This window comes from Pipistrellus kuhlii, unplaced genomic scaffold, assembly GCF_014108245.1.
Source record: "Pipistrellus kuhlii isolate mPipKuh1 unplaced genomic scaffold, mPipKuh1.p scaffold_m20_p_3, whole genome shotgun sequence".
In the NCBI taxonomy this organism is placed as follows: domain Eukaryota; kingdom Metazoa; phylum Chordata; class Mammalia; order Chiroptera; family Vespertilionidae; genus Pipistrellus; species Pipistrellus kuhlii.
The window spans coordinates 98812126-98826947 of NW_023425529.1; the positions used below are offsets into that span (position 1 = coordinate 98812126).

At 40.0% G+C, this 14822-nt stretch overlaps 1 protein-coding gene across 2 annotated transcripts in view; it reads left to right on the forward strand.

Annotated features, from left to right (window-relative positions):
* The window catches only part of FREM2 (FRAS1 related extracellular matrix 2), a 301513-nt gene that overhangs the window by 232895 nt on the left and 53796 nt on the right, over window positions 1–14822 (forward strand). For both annotated transcript variants that reach the window (XM_036454946.1, XM_045588592.1), the window contains exons 12-14: window positions 9822–9952; window positions 12393–12551; window positions 14016–14316. In XM_036454946.1, coding sequence (XP_036310839.1) covers window positions 9822–9952; window positions 12393–12551; window positions 14016–14316 — 591 coding nt within the window. The remainder of the gene's footprint in view (window positions 1–9821; window positions 9953–12392; window positions 12552–14015; window positions 14317–14822) is intronic.

The following is a 14822-nucleotide window of genomic DNA, read 5'->3' on the forward strand; positions in this document are numbered from 1 at the left end:
GGAGTCCAAACCAAATTAAAATTTAGGGAGCCTTTATTAGCCTGCTGGCAACTGCTCTGCCTTTCTCCACACAGGGAGTCCAGAGAGCAGCCCCAAACCTTTGTGCAGGACTGCTTTTAAACCCATTTACCACATCTTGTTTTTGCAGAATAAGTAATTTAAGACAAAACAGTTTTTCTCAAGTAATGTCATGGTCCTGTTATTGATGGCCATGTTATTTACAGGGTCATCCTGTTCCCAAGAAAGCTGACAGTTGTCTATGAAAGAAGGCGTGCATGCTGGAAAGGGGCCATGAGACCAAGGCCTGGCCTTGTGTCAGCACTGACAACTCTATCTGGGGCATAGTTCACGGCCTCTCTAGAATGGGGATAGTCTTCAGCTTGGATTCAAGGCCAAGTTGACTAGGAGGAAGTATGCTACAAACTTCCCACTCTCAAACTTGCTATTCATCACTTTAAATATTTCCTTCCACTCCCTTCTGGCCTGTAAAGTTTCTGTTGAGAAATCAGCTGACAATAGTATGGTGCTCCCTTGTGGGTAACTAACTACTTTTCTTTTGCTGCTTTTAGGGTTCTCTGTTTGTCATTAACACTTGGCACTTTGACTATGATGTGTTTTGGTGTGAGCCTCTTTTAGTTCCTCTTGTTTGGGACTATCAATGCTTCCTGGACCTATAAGTCTATTTCTTTCACCAGGTAGTTTTCTGTCATTATTTCTTCAAATAGATATTCAATATCTTGCTCTCTATCTTCTTCTTCTGGCACCCCCAAAATATAAATGTTAGTACACTTGAAGTTGCTCCTTAAAAAAATCTTCATATTTTTGGATTCTTTTTGCTTTTTTTTTATTTTGATTTGGTGTTTTTTGCTTCTTCATATTCTAAATCATTGATTTGATTCTTGGAATTCTCTACTGTTGAATCCCTATAAATTATTCTTTATTTCAGTTAGTGTACACTTAATTTCTGATGGGTTCTTTTCCATGTCTTTGAAATTCTCACTAAGATCCTTGAAAGTCTCATTAAAATTAAATTAAAATTTAGGGAGCCTAGAGACTCTCATGAAGACCCTTGAGATATTGACAAAATGGTGGAAGAATAGATGGATGGGTTCTGAGCCTTGTCCCAAAGCAGAAAGAGAGAGCAGCTAAGGGTCATGCTAGGAGAGTTTGTTAGCAAGCTAAGAGACAGGCAAACTCTAGGAGAAGGTGGGGGGGCTACTAATTAGGGAGCCCTGACAAGGAAGCACCCACGGCAGGGCTGGGTCCCCTCCCAGAGCTACCTATGGGCTTCGACCGGGAGATCTCACCATCTTTAAAGGAAAGGGGGAATATCTACAGCCGCAGCAACCACCAAGCAGCTGTGAGCCCCAGAACACTGGTCCCAGGCAGTCCAAAGGAGCACTACACCGCAGGACGAAAAGGTCAGATTTCGAGGAGATAGGGTGAGTCCACGTGGAAGAAAGAAGGACCCGGGCGGTGTTTACAAGGATTAGCCCTGGGCTGTAGGGCTGGTGTTACCCATGATTGTGGACAGGACTTCTAATAGGGGGGGATATCTAAAGATATCAACCCGTTTTGATCTGACGCGGAAGGATAGCCAGGAGCTTCAGGGCAGTGCATCCACTCGGACTTGCCCACCAACTCCCACAGATCAGTGGAGTGTCATAGAGAAAAAAAAAAAAAAGTTAGAGAGGCTTTAGAGCCCTAGAAGTCAACTCAGAAACACTGCCAACCAGAGGCTAAATCACAAATTGACCCTAGTGTAATAAAATCAAAGCAAGGCCCGCTTAAAACTCAGGATGGATTACAACACTGAGGAGCAGTGAAAGGCAGGGAACTGCAATACTGTCCGGACTGGGAAACAGGTGTGCCAAACAGAATGATAGATAAAGTGAATGAGCTTTACTACTGCACATTTTATTTAATTTTTTAATTTTTATTTTTTATTTTTTTAATTTTTGTTTTTATTTTCATTATTTGCAACATTTACTCAAGAAATTATTTTTTTTCCTCACTTGATTTTACCTTTTTAATTAATATATATATATATATATTTGTAATCAGCATTATTACTACCACTATTTTACCTTTTTATCTTATTTACTTTTGTTTATTTTTATTATATTTTTTAATTGTCATATTATTTGCTCTTTATTTTACTTTGGGATTAGCGTTCTACAGTCTATTTTTACCCCTCCTTCATCAATGCTTTATTCTAGCTCAACCCTACCTGTATGCCATCACTCTCTTCCTAACCTTTCCCACTTTGGTGTCCTGATTATTTTAACCCTTTCCTGCTCTAAATTTTCCCTATTCTTTCTGTTTACCCCCTGCTAAAATTTCACCCTACTTGTGTATATCTAATTTCCAACCCCCTGCTCCAAGCCCATACACACCTCCCTTTTCACTGTCAAAAAAAGAAAGTCTTTCTCTCTATCCTTTTGTACTTGTATGTTGAATGTTAACTATTTCAAAGTTTTATGCTTTGTTGTGAGATCGTTTTGCATATTCTTTTTGTTTGATTGTATGTTTTGGTTAGCTGTGTTTTAGTTAGTTTTTACTTCTGCTTTCCCTTTCCTCACTTGATATTAGTTGGTATTGTAAGTTGTATTAATCTCCAGATACTTGTTGCTGACATTTGCTGTGATTAAGGGTTGCTCTATTGGAGTTTCCTCCAATATATATATATATATATATATATATATATATAGTTAGTTCCTTGTTTCTTTCTTAGTATCGTTCTAGTTTCTCCCTCTTTTTTTTTCTTCTTTCTCCTTCTCCCAATTTCACTTGCCACTCTTTTTTCTTTCTCTTCTATCTCTCCTACCCCCTAATTTGCCTTTCTCTAATGGTCAGCTTTATTGGAGGTTATTAATATCGCAAACACATTTCTGTTCAGTGCCTTGTGTGTTGTACCTGGTTGTGGTGTATTTTGTGCCTTTAAATCAACCCAGGAGAGAGAGAACTACATAACCAGACATCCTGAAAAGGGAGATCCTGGGGAAACAAAGAAACAGCCCGCATATGAAAGAAAAGCAGGCATCACCAGAAAAGGAAGTAAATGAGTAAGAGGCAAGCAACCTACCAGAGCAAGAATTCAGAGTAATGATCATAAAATGGCTAAAAAGAATGAAAGACAAATTGGACAAGAGGAAATGAAGAAGAACCAAGAAGAAATGAAAATGACATCGCAACTGTAAAGAACTCAATAGAAAGCATCAAGAGTAGACTAGAAGAAGCAGAGGACCGCATCAGTGAGCTAGAAGACAAGATGGAAAAAAATACCCAATTAGAGCAGCTTCTGGAAAAAAAAATTAAAAAGCAGGAGGAGAGCCTAAGGGAATTTTGGGACAATACAAAACAAAACAATATTAGAATAATTGGGGTTCCACAAGGAAAGGAAACTGAGGAAGGCATAGAAAAAATGTTTGAAGAAATAATGTCAGAAAACTTTCCCGAGATAGAGCAGAAAAAACCCACACAAATCCAAGAAGCTTTCAGAGTCCCAAGCAAAATGAATCCCAAAAGACTGACACCAGGGCACATTATACCGTATTTTCCGGCATATAAGACGACTTTTGAAAAGAAAAAAAGTCAACCGAAAATTGGGGGCAAAAGACCAAAATTGCACAAAAATTACCTGCAGATCTTGACAGCAAAGTAAGTCTTTTCTTTGAAGTGGGGGGTAGTCTTATACAGCGAATATAGGCCCAAACCTATGTTTTAATTGTAAAATTAGGGGGTCGTCTTATATGCCGGAAAATACGGTAATTAAGCTGGCAAACACCAACGACAAAATAAGAATCTTAAAAGCAGCCAGAGAGAGACAGAAAGTTATATATAAAGGAACCCCCTTCAGACTAGCAACTGATTTCTTAACAAAAACTCATTAGGCCAGAAGGGAATGGAATGAAATATACAAAGTCATGCAAAGGAAGGGTCTGAATTCAAGAATACTGTACCCAAGGCTATCAATCAAAATTGAAGGTGAAATCAGAAGCTTCAAAGACAAAAACAGACTAAGGGAATTTATCACCACCAAACCAGCAATGCAAGAAATGCTAAAGGGTCTGCTGTAAAAATAAAGAAATAGGAAGAGAAGAAGGAACATAGGTGTATAGAATAAAAATGGTAACAAGTAAGTATCTATCAATAATAACTTTAAATGTAAATGGATTAAATGCTCCAATCAAAAAGTAAAGAAACAAACAGACTGTCAAATTACAGCGGGGAGGGTAAGGAGATATGGGGGAGATAAGAGATCAACCGAAGGACTTGTATACATGCATATAAACATAACCAATGGACGAAAAACTCTAGGGAGGGAGGGAGGGCATGTTTGAGAGTGGGTGGGGTGGGGATTGGTAAGATCCCCACCTTTTATTAATAGGTTTCGGGCATGCTATCACTACCTTCAGCTTGTTTGAGAGATTTTAGCAAAATCTGAAGTTTGAACAAGGACATATGGGTAAGCTGCTGCAAACAGGTTTGGTGGGGCTGCAAACTGAATGGAGTAGGGTTTCAGGGAATCATCAGGATGGAGCCAACAGATATGGCTGCCAGTCAGCTCTGCCACAGGGGAGGTCCCCACACAGGAACAGCTACCCCTGTGAGTACTCTTGACTGGGAGAAAACTGCCCTCAAATTCCTGACCCAATGCCAGACAATCCAGTTCCTCCCAGAATGTGTTTAGGTCCCCCAAAGCAGCTGCCCTGTGCCCAGTGCTGAATCTCAGATGAAGAGGACCATGTAAGTTCGTGTGCCAGCCTTTTAAAAAGAACACCTGGGTCTTCAGCAGCCTCCCTGACTCTCAGCCCCAATCCCTGCTGGTTTTTTATAGCCCATAGTTATGGGGACTTCTCTTCCCAGTTATGAGTCCCTGAGCTGTGGGCTGGGACCCCTTGCTCCTCAGGGGTAGCCTCCACAGAGATGATCTCCCTCCCAATTAAAAAAAAAAAAAGTCACAAATGGGTGTTGGACCATTCCGCACCTCTACCCCTCTTACCAGTCTCAATGTGCTTTCTTCTTTACTTCTCTAGTTGTAGGACTTCTATTCAGCCAGCTTTCAGGCAGTTCTGAACGATGGTGGTTCTGTATTTTGATTGTAATTTTGATGTGGTTGTGGGAGGCAGCAAGTACAGGTAAATACCTATGGAGCCATCTTAGTTCTCCAAAGCATTCATCTTTATCTCCTAACTTGCATGCACAATTTAGAAAAAGACTGTTATTACCAAATCAGTTATAAAGGTAATGGTAGAATAGAAAAGAGAAAGAAAAAAAAAAGCATTTTCTGGAGAGGAATTTGTTACTTTTTATGCATATAATTTGGGACAAAAGTAGTGTGGGAACCTAATAAAAGTATGCTGGATGTTCAAGGCTAATTTGAGTGTAAGGGCCCTGTCCAGATTATGCCAGATGTGCAAGCCAAATTGCCTTACACAGGTGCAAAAGCAAGGATACAGAGATTATACTGTATGCACTGCACTGGTGTACTTTTTTATAACCCAAATACTGATGTCACTATTTGGCAAGAAGCCTCTTTTGTCTAAGTTGGTATAAAGATGCATTGTTGACCAGCAGGTGCGCAGCTGCTGGATATGGCTCCTGTGTTTGCCACTGTATTAGCAAGGGCTGCTTTATGTGGCTACTTTGTAATGCTACTTGAAGAACCGTTATCTCTAATGGCTACGTGGTAGCCATGGCTACTTTGTCTGCAATAAGGTCTCTCTTCTATGCTTATGACTTCTCCAGTCTTCTCCATCTAGTACCTGGCATCCATGGAAGTCTTGTTCCTAGTAGGGGAACTAAGGCCCCACAGTTGGTGTAGTCGAGTAGGATCAAGGAGGAACTTGCTCCCACAAGCTCCATAGTGAGCAGGGAGCAAGGTTCAGCAGTAAGTACTCCAACAAGTAGGTTTACAGTTCATGTGGAAAATGATACAATAATGTATACTTATAATAGGGTAATATTCAAATTGGTCAGGACACTGTCACAGTAATGACTGGTCAGCAGGAGGCTGTTGGTGCCCAGCAGGCTGCATCAAATGAAATAAAATTCATTCACATGCCCTAAAGCACAAACATCCCAGCAGATAATTCAATGCAGGTTATTGTGTAATCACAATGATTACACAATAAACCACAATGATTACACAATATTAATTGCACAATAAATTTAATTTCACCAAAATAATAATAATAATAACAACAACAACAACAACCAGCACCACCACCTCTGGTATCTTTTCATTTAAAGATGCCCCCGTAAGGCTGCTGAGGCTTTCATCTATCCCTTTCTATACAGAAGATGACGGTTCTAGGAGGAAGGGCTCCAGCTTCGTTTTCTCAGCACCCAGCTCGGCGGCCTCCCTGGGCGGCTCTCCCCGCTGAGCCCGCACAGGACGGGCTCCGGCCCAGGAGCCCGGAGGGGAGGCGGAGTGAAGTGCTTTCCCTCCGGACCGCTCTCCCTGGGAACCTGGGAACCTGGAAACCCGCCTCCCGGGGCGACTGTGCAGTAGCCGGGCCTGGCGAGCCGCAGAGAGGGCGACCCACCCATGAGGATGTGCAGCTGATAGCGGCCACGCAGCTGCCATAGTTGAAGTCGCCCCCGGTGGAGGACCGGGGGTAGCGGGAATCAGGGTCAGCCATGTCCGCAATGGAACCCCAGCTCCCCGCCAATGACTAGAGCACACAGACCTCAATGGTCCTCGGTCACTTCTGAGCAGCAGTCCCCGACCGGGATCAAACTCAAAACCTAAGCAGGTGCCCTGACAGAATGGAACCAAACCTTTGCTGTGGCAGAGGAGCTTCAGCCCACAGCAGGGCCAGGGCAGCCAGGGGGTTTGTTGAGGGGCCCTGACAGGCAGCCCGAAGCGCAGTGGGTTAGATACAGCAAGCTTGAGGGTTGGATCCCTCGTCAGGGTACAGACAAGAAACAACCAAAAAGAGCATAATAAGTGGACAACGCACTGGTGTTTCTCTCGCTCCCTTCCTCTCTCTAAAATAATCAATCAATAAAAATTAAAATAAAAGATAAACCCCCTACCTCGAAGAGTTGCTAAAACAGTTAGAAAGCAAAGTCCCATCCCTTCCCATTCATTCAACAAATACTTCATATGTTCCTTCAATAATCACACTGGGTGTTTGTTTGTTTGTTTTAGTGAATCCTCACCTGAGGACATTTTTCCATTGATTTTTTTTTTTTTTTTTTTTTTGAGAGAGTGGAAGGGAGGGAGAAAGTCAGAAACTAATGTGAGATACATCAATTGATTGTCTCTTGCTGAATCCCCAACCAGGGCCCCCAATTGAGCCTGCAACCCAAGTACATGCCCTTGATTGGAATCCAGCCGAGTACCCTCAGTCCACCCGAGGAAGCACTATCCTCTCAACCAAACCAGCATTTCTTTAAGTCCTCCTCTAAGGACGTATAGTTTTTAATTCATTCTAGAGATAGAGGAAGGGAGAGGAAAAGAGAAAGAGAAACATTGATCAGTTGCCCAAGCAATCTGACAGGGATGGAACCCATATTTTGAGTATGTGCCTTCATCTGGAATCAAACTTATGACCCTTTGGTGCATGGAGGACACTCTAACTATTGACCCACACCAACCAGGCCCTGGAGGTACATTTAAAAAAAATTTTTTCAGATCTGCCCAGGTGGCTCAATTGGTTGGAGTCTCAACCTGTACACCAAAAGGATTTCCTGTTGTATTTTAGGGTAGGGGACATACTTAGGTTTAGGTTAGATCCCAGTGGGTCAGTAGGTACAGAGGTAGCCTACCAGTATTTCTTTATCACATGGATGTTTCTCTCTCTAAAAAGCAACTTAAAAAACATCCTCAGGTGAGAATAAAAATACATATATATATATATATATTAAAAAATTTTCAGATCTAAAATTTTATTTGATTCTTTTTAAAATTTTATTTTTCATTTAAAATTTATATTCAATTTCCTATTATATATAATAAAGCCCTAACATGCAAATTGACAGAACAGTGGAGTTACCGGTTGCTCTAAACTGACCACCAGGGGGCAGACGCTCAATATAGGAGCTGCTTCCTGGTGGTCAGTATGCTCCCACAGGAAGAGTGCCACTCAGCAAGAAGCTGGGCTCATGGCTAGAGAGCACATCAGTGCTGGTGGGGCCTCTGCAGCAGCACTAAGGAGCAATGAGATGAGTGGTAGAAAGCAGCAAGCAGGCAGGCAGTAAGGACTGAGGGTCCTGGACTGTGAGAGGCATGTCTGTCTGCCAGGGTAGGCCCACTCCCCTTAAAGAGTGGGCCTATGTCATCAGGCAGACATCCCCTGAAGGGTCCGGGACTTCAAGAGGGCACAGGCCAGGCTGTGGGTCTCTCAGTCCAGGCCTCCATTCAAGGATACAAAGTGTCAATTATAGAAGATAAATAAATTCCAACAGAAATGGCAGCAGCCACAGAGCTACAAAGAGCAGGAGGCTAGGGTTTCCTCGGCGATGGAGGAAGCCAAATTTCTGCAGTCTGGCCTGCCTTGGTCTCCACTCAAGGCTACAATGTTTCAATTGTAGAAGATAAATAAATCCCAGATACCAGGGCTTCGGCTTGGGTCTCCAGAGGGTGTGGCTGACCTGCAAACCATCACAGACCCTTTGCCCAGGCCGCCCCATGCCCCAAGGAATTCCCACCCTGATCCGGGACACCCTTCAGGGCAAACCAGCTGGACCCCACCCATGCACCAGGCCTTTATCTTATCAAATAAAAGAGTAATATGCAGATTGACCATTACTCCAACACACAAGATGGCTGCCCCCATGTGGTCAAAGATGGCTGCCCCATGTGGACACAAGATGGCCAGCAGGGAAGGGAAGTTGAGAGGGGCCAGTCCTGCAATGGAGAGCAATTATGGGTGATCAGGCCAGCGGGGAGGGCAGTTGGGAGGGACCAGGTCTATAAGGGAGGGCAGTTGGGGGCAAGCAAGCAGGGCAGAGGAGGGAAGTTGGGGGGACTGGGTCTGCAGAGGAGGGCAGTTGGGGGGGTAGGACTTGGCCTGCAGGAGAGGAAAGTTAGGCATCAATCAGGCTGGCAGGGTTGTGGTTAGGGGGTGATCAGGCTGGTAGACAGAAGCGGTTAGGGGTAATCAGAAAGGCAGGCAGGTGAGCAGTTGGGAGCCAGCAGTCCTTGATTGTGAGAGGGATGCCTAACTGCCCATTTAGGCCCGATCCCACCAGGATTGGGCCTAAACGGGCAGTAGGGCATCCTTCAAGGGGTCCCAGATTGGAGAGGGTGCAGGCTGGGCTGAAGGACACACCCCCCCACCCCCACCCATACACAAATTTCGTGCACCAGACCTCTAGTTTAAGATATAATTTGATATGTTGATAAAATCTTAATTTTGCATTCATCTTTTCCACGTATATACATAAGGTAAATACTGTTCACATTCAATAATAACTGTGATCATTTTCATTTGACTTATGTCATGTTGGTTTAGAAATTTTTGGAAATAAGATGCAAGTTTGTCAGGTTATGTCCTGGTATTAGAACTGTTGGTTATCCTTTCCATAATTCAGCATTTTTTTCAAACTCAGGTCCAACAAATAAATTTAATAGCTTTTGATTATTTTTTTTTCAGGATGGAATCGAATAGAATAGAAAATATTAGAGTGTAATGAATATAGTAGAAATAGGTAATTTTAAAATAATTTTTATTCCATTTCATTCACACACACACAAACACGCACATATTGTAAAATGTATTTCACATTGTGAATTGTTCACAAAAAAAAGCTTAACAAAACTCATATTCATATGTAAAAGATTTAAATCTGTGGTTTTGTACTTATAGAAATTGAATTTAAGGAGGGAGAAACCCAGCACATTGTTGAAATTGAAGTAATCCAAGATGGGGTTAGAGAAATGAGAGAAGCCTTCACTGTTCACCTAAAACCTGATGAAAATATGATAGCAGAGACACAGGTAAGTAATAAATACAGATACAAAATTATAACCAGCGTTTTATGAGGGAAATTGCATATAAGCATCTCATAAGGTACAATAAAGTAATAGGACTCTGTACAAGCCTTATTTAAAAGAGATGTACATTATCCCTTTCAACTCCTAAATAAATTTTGTTCCTGTCTACATATATAAAAGGCTAAGTGACCAACCATCCATCTGTCTGACCATCTGACCAACCAGCCATCTGGTACATATGATGGGTGCTGGCAATTTAAAAATAAATGTTGACTTGCACATGTGTGATACACATAAAGCTCTTGCTAGCACCAATATGTTTTGATCTGTCATTGTCAATTGTGAATTTGGTTGACACTTCTATTAAAGAGAAAGAGTGAATAGTGATATTAAAATATTTCTTCAAATTAGTTTCCTTTCAATGTGCATGAATCCATGCACCAGGCCACTTGTTAGATTATAATCAAGAGATTTGTGTCTTTGTTTGAAAAATCATGTTTGTACAAACTCAAGGACTAGAGTCATTGAGCCCTACATCTGCCCATGTATAGTAACAACTGAATTTAGAATTAATCTCCAGAGAGAAAGCATCATCTCAGCACAAAGATGAGACCATTAATTCAGTGCACAACTCATTAAAACACACATTTTAATTCACAAAATAGTTTGCTAATTAAATTGATGTCTAGAGTAAATATAACATAGCCCAAAATGTTAGTTTTAATACTTCTTTTCTTTTTATTTAATTTATGTTTCATAAGCAACCAATTTTTTTAAGATGAACAAATTTACACATTTTTTACCTTTAAACCTAAAACAATGTTTTAATAATTTTTTATTGGTTTTAAAAAGAGAGAAAGAGAAAGTGAGAGGAAGAGAGAGAGAAACATTGATCAGTTACCTCCTGTAAGTGTCCTGAATTGGGAATCAAACCAGTGATCTCTCGGTGCATGGGACAATGCTTAACTAACTGAGCCACACCGGCCAGGGCCTAAAACAGTTTTTTAAAGCTAAATGATTTAGAGATACATCAATATTTATAATATCTATACTTAAATGTACTTTATTTCTTTTATTATTTGTTTTACTATTTGTATAAGATCAAATTAAGATATTTTCTTCCTTAAGTATGGGTTACCATTTTATAATTTTTACTTCTTGGTGATATTTCTGCTACAGTGCCTTGCTTTTCTTAAAGGCATATTTAAAATTGAAGAAGTGCCCTAACCAGTTTGGCTCAGTGGATAGCACATTGGCCTGCGGACTGAAGGGTCCCAGGTTTGATACCTGTCAAGGGTATGTTCCTTGGTTGTGGGCACATCCCCTGTAGGAGGTGTGCAGGAGGCAGCTGATCAATGTTTCTAACTCTCTATCTCTCTCCTTTCCTCTCTGTAAAAAAAATCAACAAAAAAATGTATTTTAAAATTGAAGAAGTATGGGCAAAAAATCTTTTTTTAAGCCTTGATCACATAAAAATTAGTCTTTTGTTATTTTTATGGAGCATAATATTAAACTTTTTAAGTGAAAGAAACAGAGATTCACTTCAAGTTATAAAAGCTTATTTTTATTTTTTAAAATATATTTTATTGATTTTGTACAGAGAGGAAGGGAGAGAGATATAAAGTTAGAAACATCGATGAGAGAGAGTCATTGATCAGCTGCCTCTTGCACACCCCCCACTGGGGATATGCCCGCAACCAAGGTACATGCCCTTGACCGGAATCGAACCCGGGACCCTTCAGTCCCCAAGCCAACGCTCTATCCATTGAGCCAAACCGGTTTCGGCTATAAAGGCTTTTATAAAGAATACACTTATAAATATAGATTTGGAAACTATGGTAGTTAGATATTGGAAGATTATTCAGGAGCTAAAGCAAGCTTATCAGCAAGGTGTTCTGATTACCTTACCCGCAGTACATTTCACAGGTTCCTCTCCTGTCATGACTCAACTTCCCCCTCTGCCTGTGCTTCAGGCTCCTTCAACCTCTGACCATTTAAGGCTTTGCTTTATTACTGTCACTCACTTCAGCATAACCCTAGGATCTACCTTCTCTCAGGATGTTTTTTTAGCTTTTCTCCCACTATCAACTAATTGCCTTTTTTTTTTTTTTTTATCTTCTACATTACAACTCCAAGACAGATTTAGCTACTTTCATCAAAATTTATAGAAAAAAATTAGAGCCCAAATGCCTCATGGGCCTTTGGCCAACACAAACTGCCCTGGACTCAGGTAACCTCCCCTAATACCTTAAGATGTGGCCAAGGTGCCAGAGTCACGTAGAATAAACCATACAGGATCTGTCACTCTGAAAGGTATCTGCATGTGACAATTTTATCATGATGAAGCCAGGGACTTGCCAAACATCATGGCATTATTATGTGCAATAGAACTGCTAAGAGTCAAATATTTTAATAATCACAGATAATTATCTTTTCCTACTAGGCGACAAAAGCCATTGTGTATATAGAAGAAATGAACAGCATGGCAGATGTCACTTTTCCTTCTGTCCCTCAAATTGTGTCCTTATTGATGTATGATGATATTTCTAGAGTTAAAGAGAATGCTGGACCTGTGGCTGGCTATCCTGTCATCTGTATCACAGTGAGTAGGAAATTGAGGAAAATTGTAAAATAATTCCTTAAAATAATTCTAGCTTAATTAATATGGTATTATCTTTGACGTGAAGAAATAAAAGTGGGAAAATACTACAAGGTTTAAACTTTGAACTTTGGAAAGAAAAATATAGCATTAATCAAATAAAATTCTCATTTTTCTTCCTTTATCCAACAAAACTTAATTAAATGAAGTGTACATAGATTGTTATTTCATGTTATCTCATTGTCTATCACTAATAGGAAAATAAATAAAGGTTGAATTCTGAACTCAAGGAAATTAAAAAAAAAATAAAAGAGAAAAACATGTGAAAATTAGTTCCTACGGGACAAAATATGAACATATTCACAAGAATAATGCAGTTCTATGTATAACGAAAGCCTTAGGAATTTCAGTTTAAAAGAGGAGTCAGATAAGGAGAAATCATTTCAGGAAGAAGTAATTGCAACATAAGCTACATCTAGAAGAATAGAAAAAAAAAAGTGGCATATTATCTTTTACTGCTTTTAAAGAGAGAGGAAAAGAGAAGGAGAGGGGGAGAAACATCAATATGAGAGAGAAACATCAATCAGTTGCTTCCTGCATGTAACCCAACCCGGGGTCGAACCCACAATTGGGATAAGTGCCATGACCTGGAAATGAACTGGTGACCTTTTGGTGTATGGGACAATGCTCCAACCAACTGAGCCATACCAACCAGGTCAAAGAATGGTATATTGTTATTATTACACTTTTATTTGCTTACTCTTGAATCTAAATTATAAGCTCATTGTGAGTAAAAACTGGGGCCTATTTTTATATCAAAACAGCCCTGACCTACATAAAATTGGTTCACAATAAATATTTATTGAATTAATAAGGCAAAAATAATTATTTGGTGTCAAGTTATAAAGGTCTTTAAATGTTACATTAAAAGAATGTGAATTTCATTTGTTGGGTAGCAGGGAGTTCTTGCTAGAATTTCATGAGAGGAAAAGTTGTTTGAGTGTTACCATGGCAACAGTGTGGCCCTCAGTTAGGGAGGTGGTGCTGAGAATGGGAAGGGAACAATTTAAGAAATACTACAAAAAAAGAATCAACCAAGTTCACTGACCCACTGGATGTGGGGGGCAAGAAGAGAGAAAAGAAGGGAAAAGGGAAGGAGAACAGAGAAGGAACAAAGTTTCTCTATCCCACTATTAAATGGACAACTGTGAGGATTCAAGAGATGAGGAAATGAATAACACTTTTACTTGTATCAGTTAGAAGTAGAAACATCCAATAACTGTTTAAAATGCAAGAAGAGAGTTCATAAAAGCTATCATGGCTAGGAATAAAAATTTGAGGGTTGTGCAATTAGCATGTAGGAAGGGGAGGAAAAGCATTAGTGAAAGCACTATGATGGAACTTGAGATTAATAGTTAACACATTATTCTATACTGTGACCCTAACATAGTTCTGTGTTCCCCATAGGCTTGCAATCCTAAATATTCAAACTATGACAAAACAGGTTCTATTTGTACAAGTGAGAACATCAATGACACTTTGACTCTGTACCGATGGCTGATTAGTGCACCCACAGGCACTGATGGTGTGACCAGCCCCATGAAAGAAGTGGACTTTGACACCTATTTTACATCATCGAAGATGATCACTTTAGACTCCATATACTTTCAACCTGGCTCCAGGGTACAGTGTGCAGCTCGTGCTGTCAATACTAATGGCAATGAAGGCTTGGAGCTGATGAGCCCTGTTGTAACCATCAGTAAAGAAGGTAACATATTGTTATTTTCATATGAAGATCACTGGGATACCATGGCATTTTGGAAATGTTTAATTTCTGGTTATTAAATTTACAAATGCCCCATGTATTTTATAATATGCTATACTAATAAGTACTTAAAAATGAGAATCCGTTTTAAAATATTTATTTTAAAAAATATTGGTTCATTTCACATTTTAAAATCACCTATCATAAACCAGACTTTTTGTTGGCATATAAGTGCTTTATGCTCATAATTTAAAAAATAAATAAATACAACAAGATTATTGTCCTCAAGGAATTTAAACTCAAATTGAGGACACAAAGTTTAATCTGGACAGGGCACAGAAGTGAAAAAGTGGTAGTGATTAGTTTTACCCAGAATGGGTCAGGAAAGGTTTTATTAGTTCTACCCAGAATGGGTCAGGAGATTCTTTTTTTTTAAATATATTTTATTGATTTTTTTTACAGAGAGGAAGGGAGAGGGATACAGAGCTAGAAACATCAATGAGAGAAAA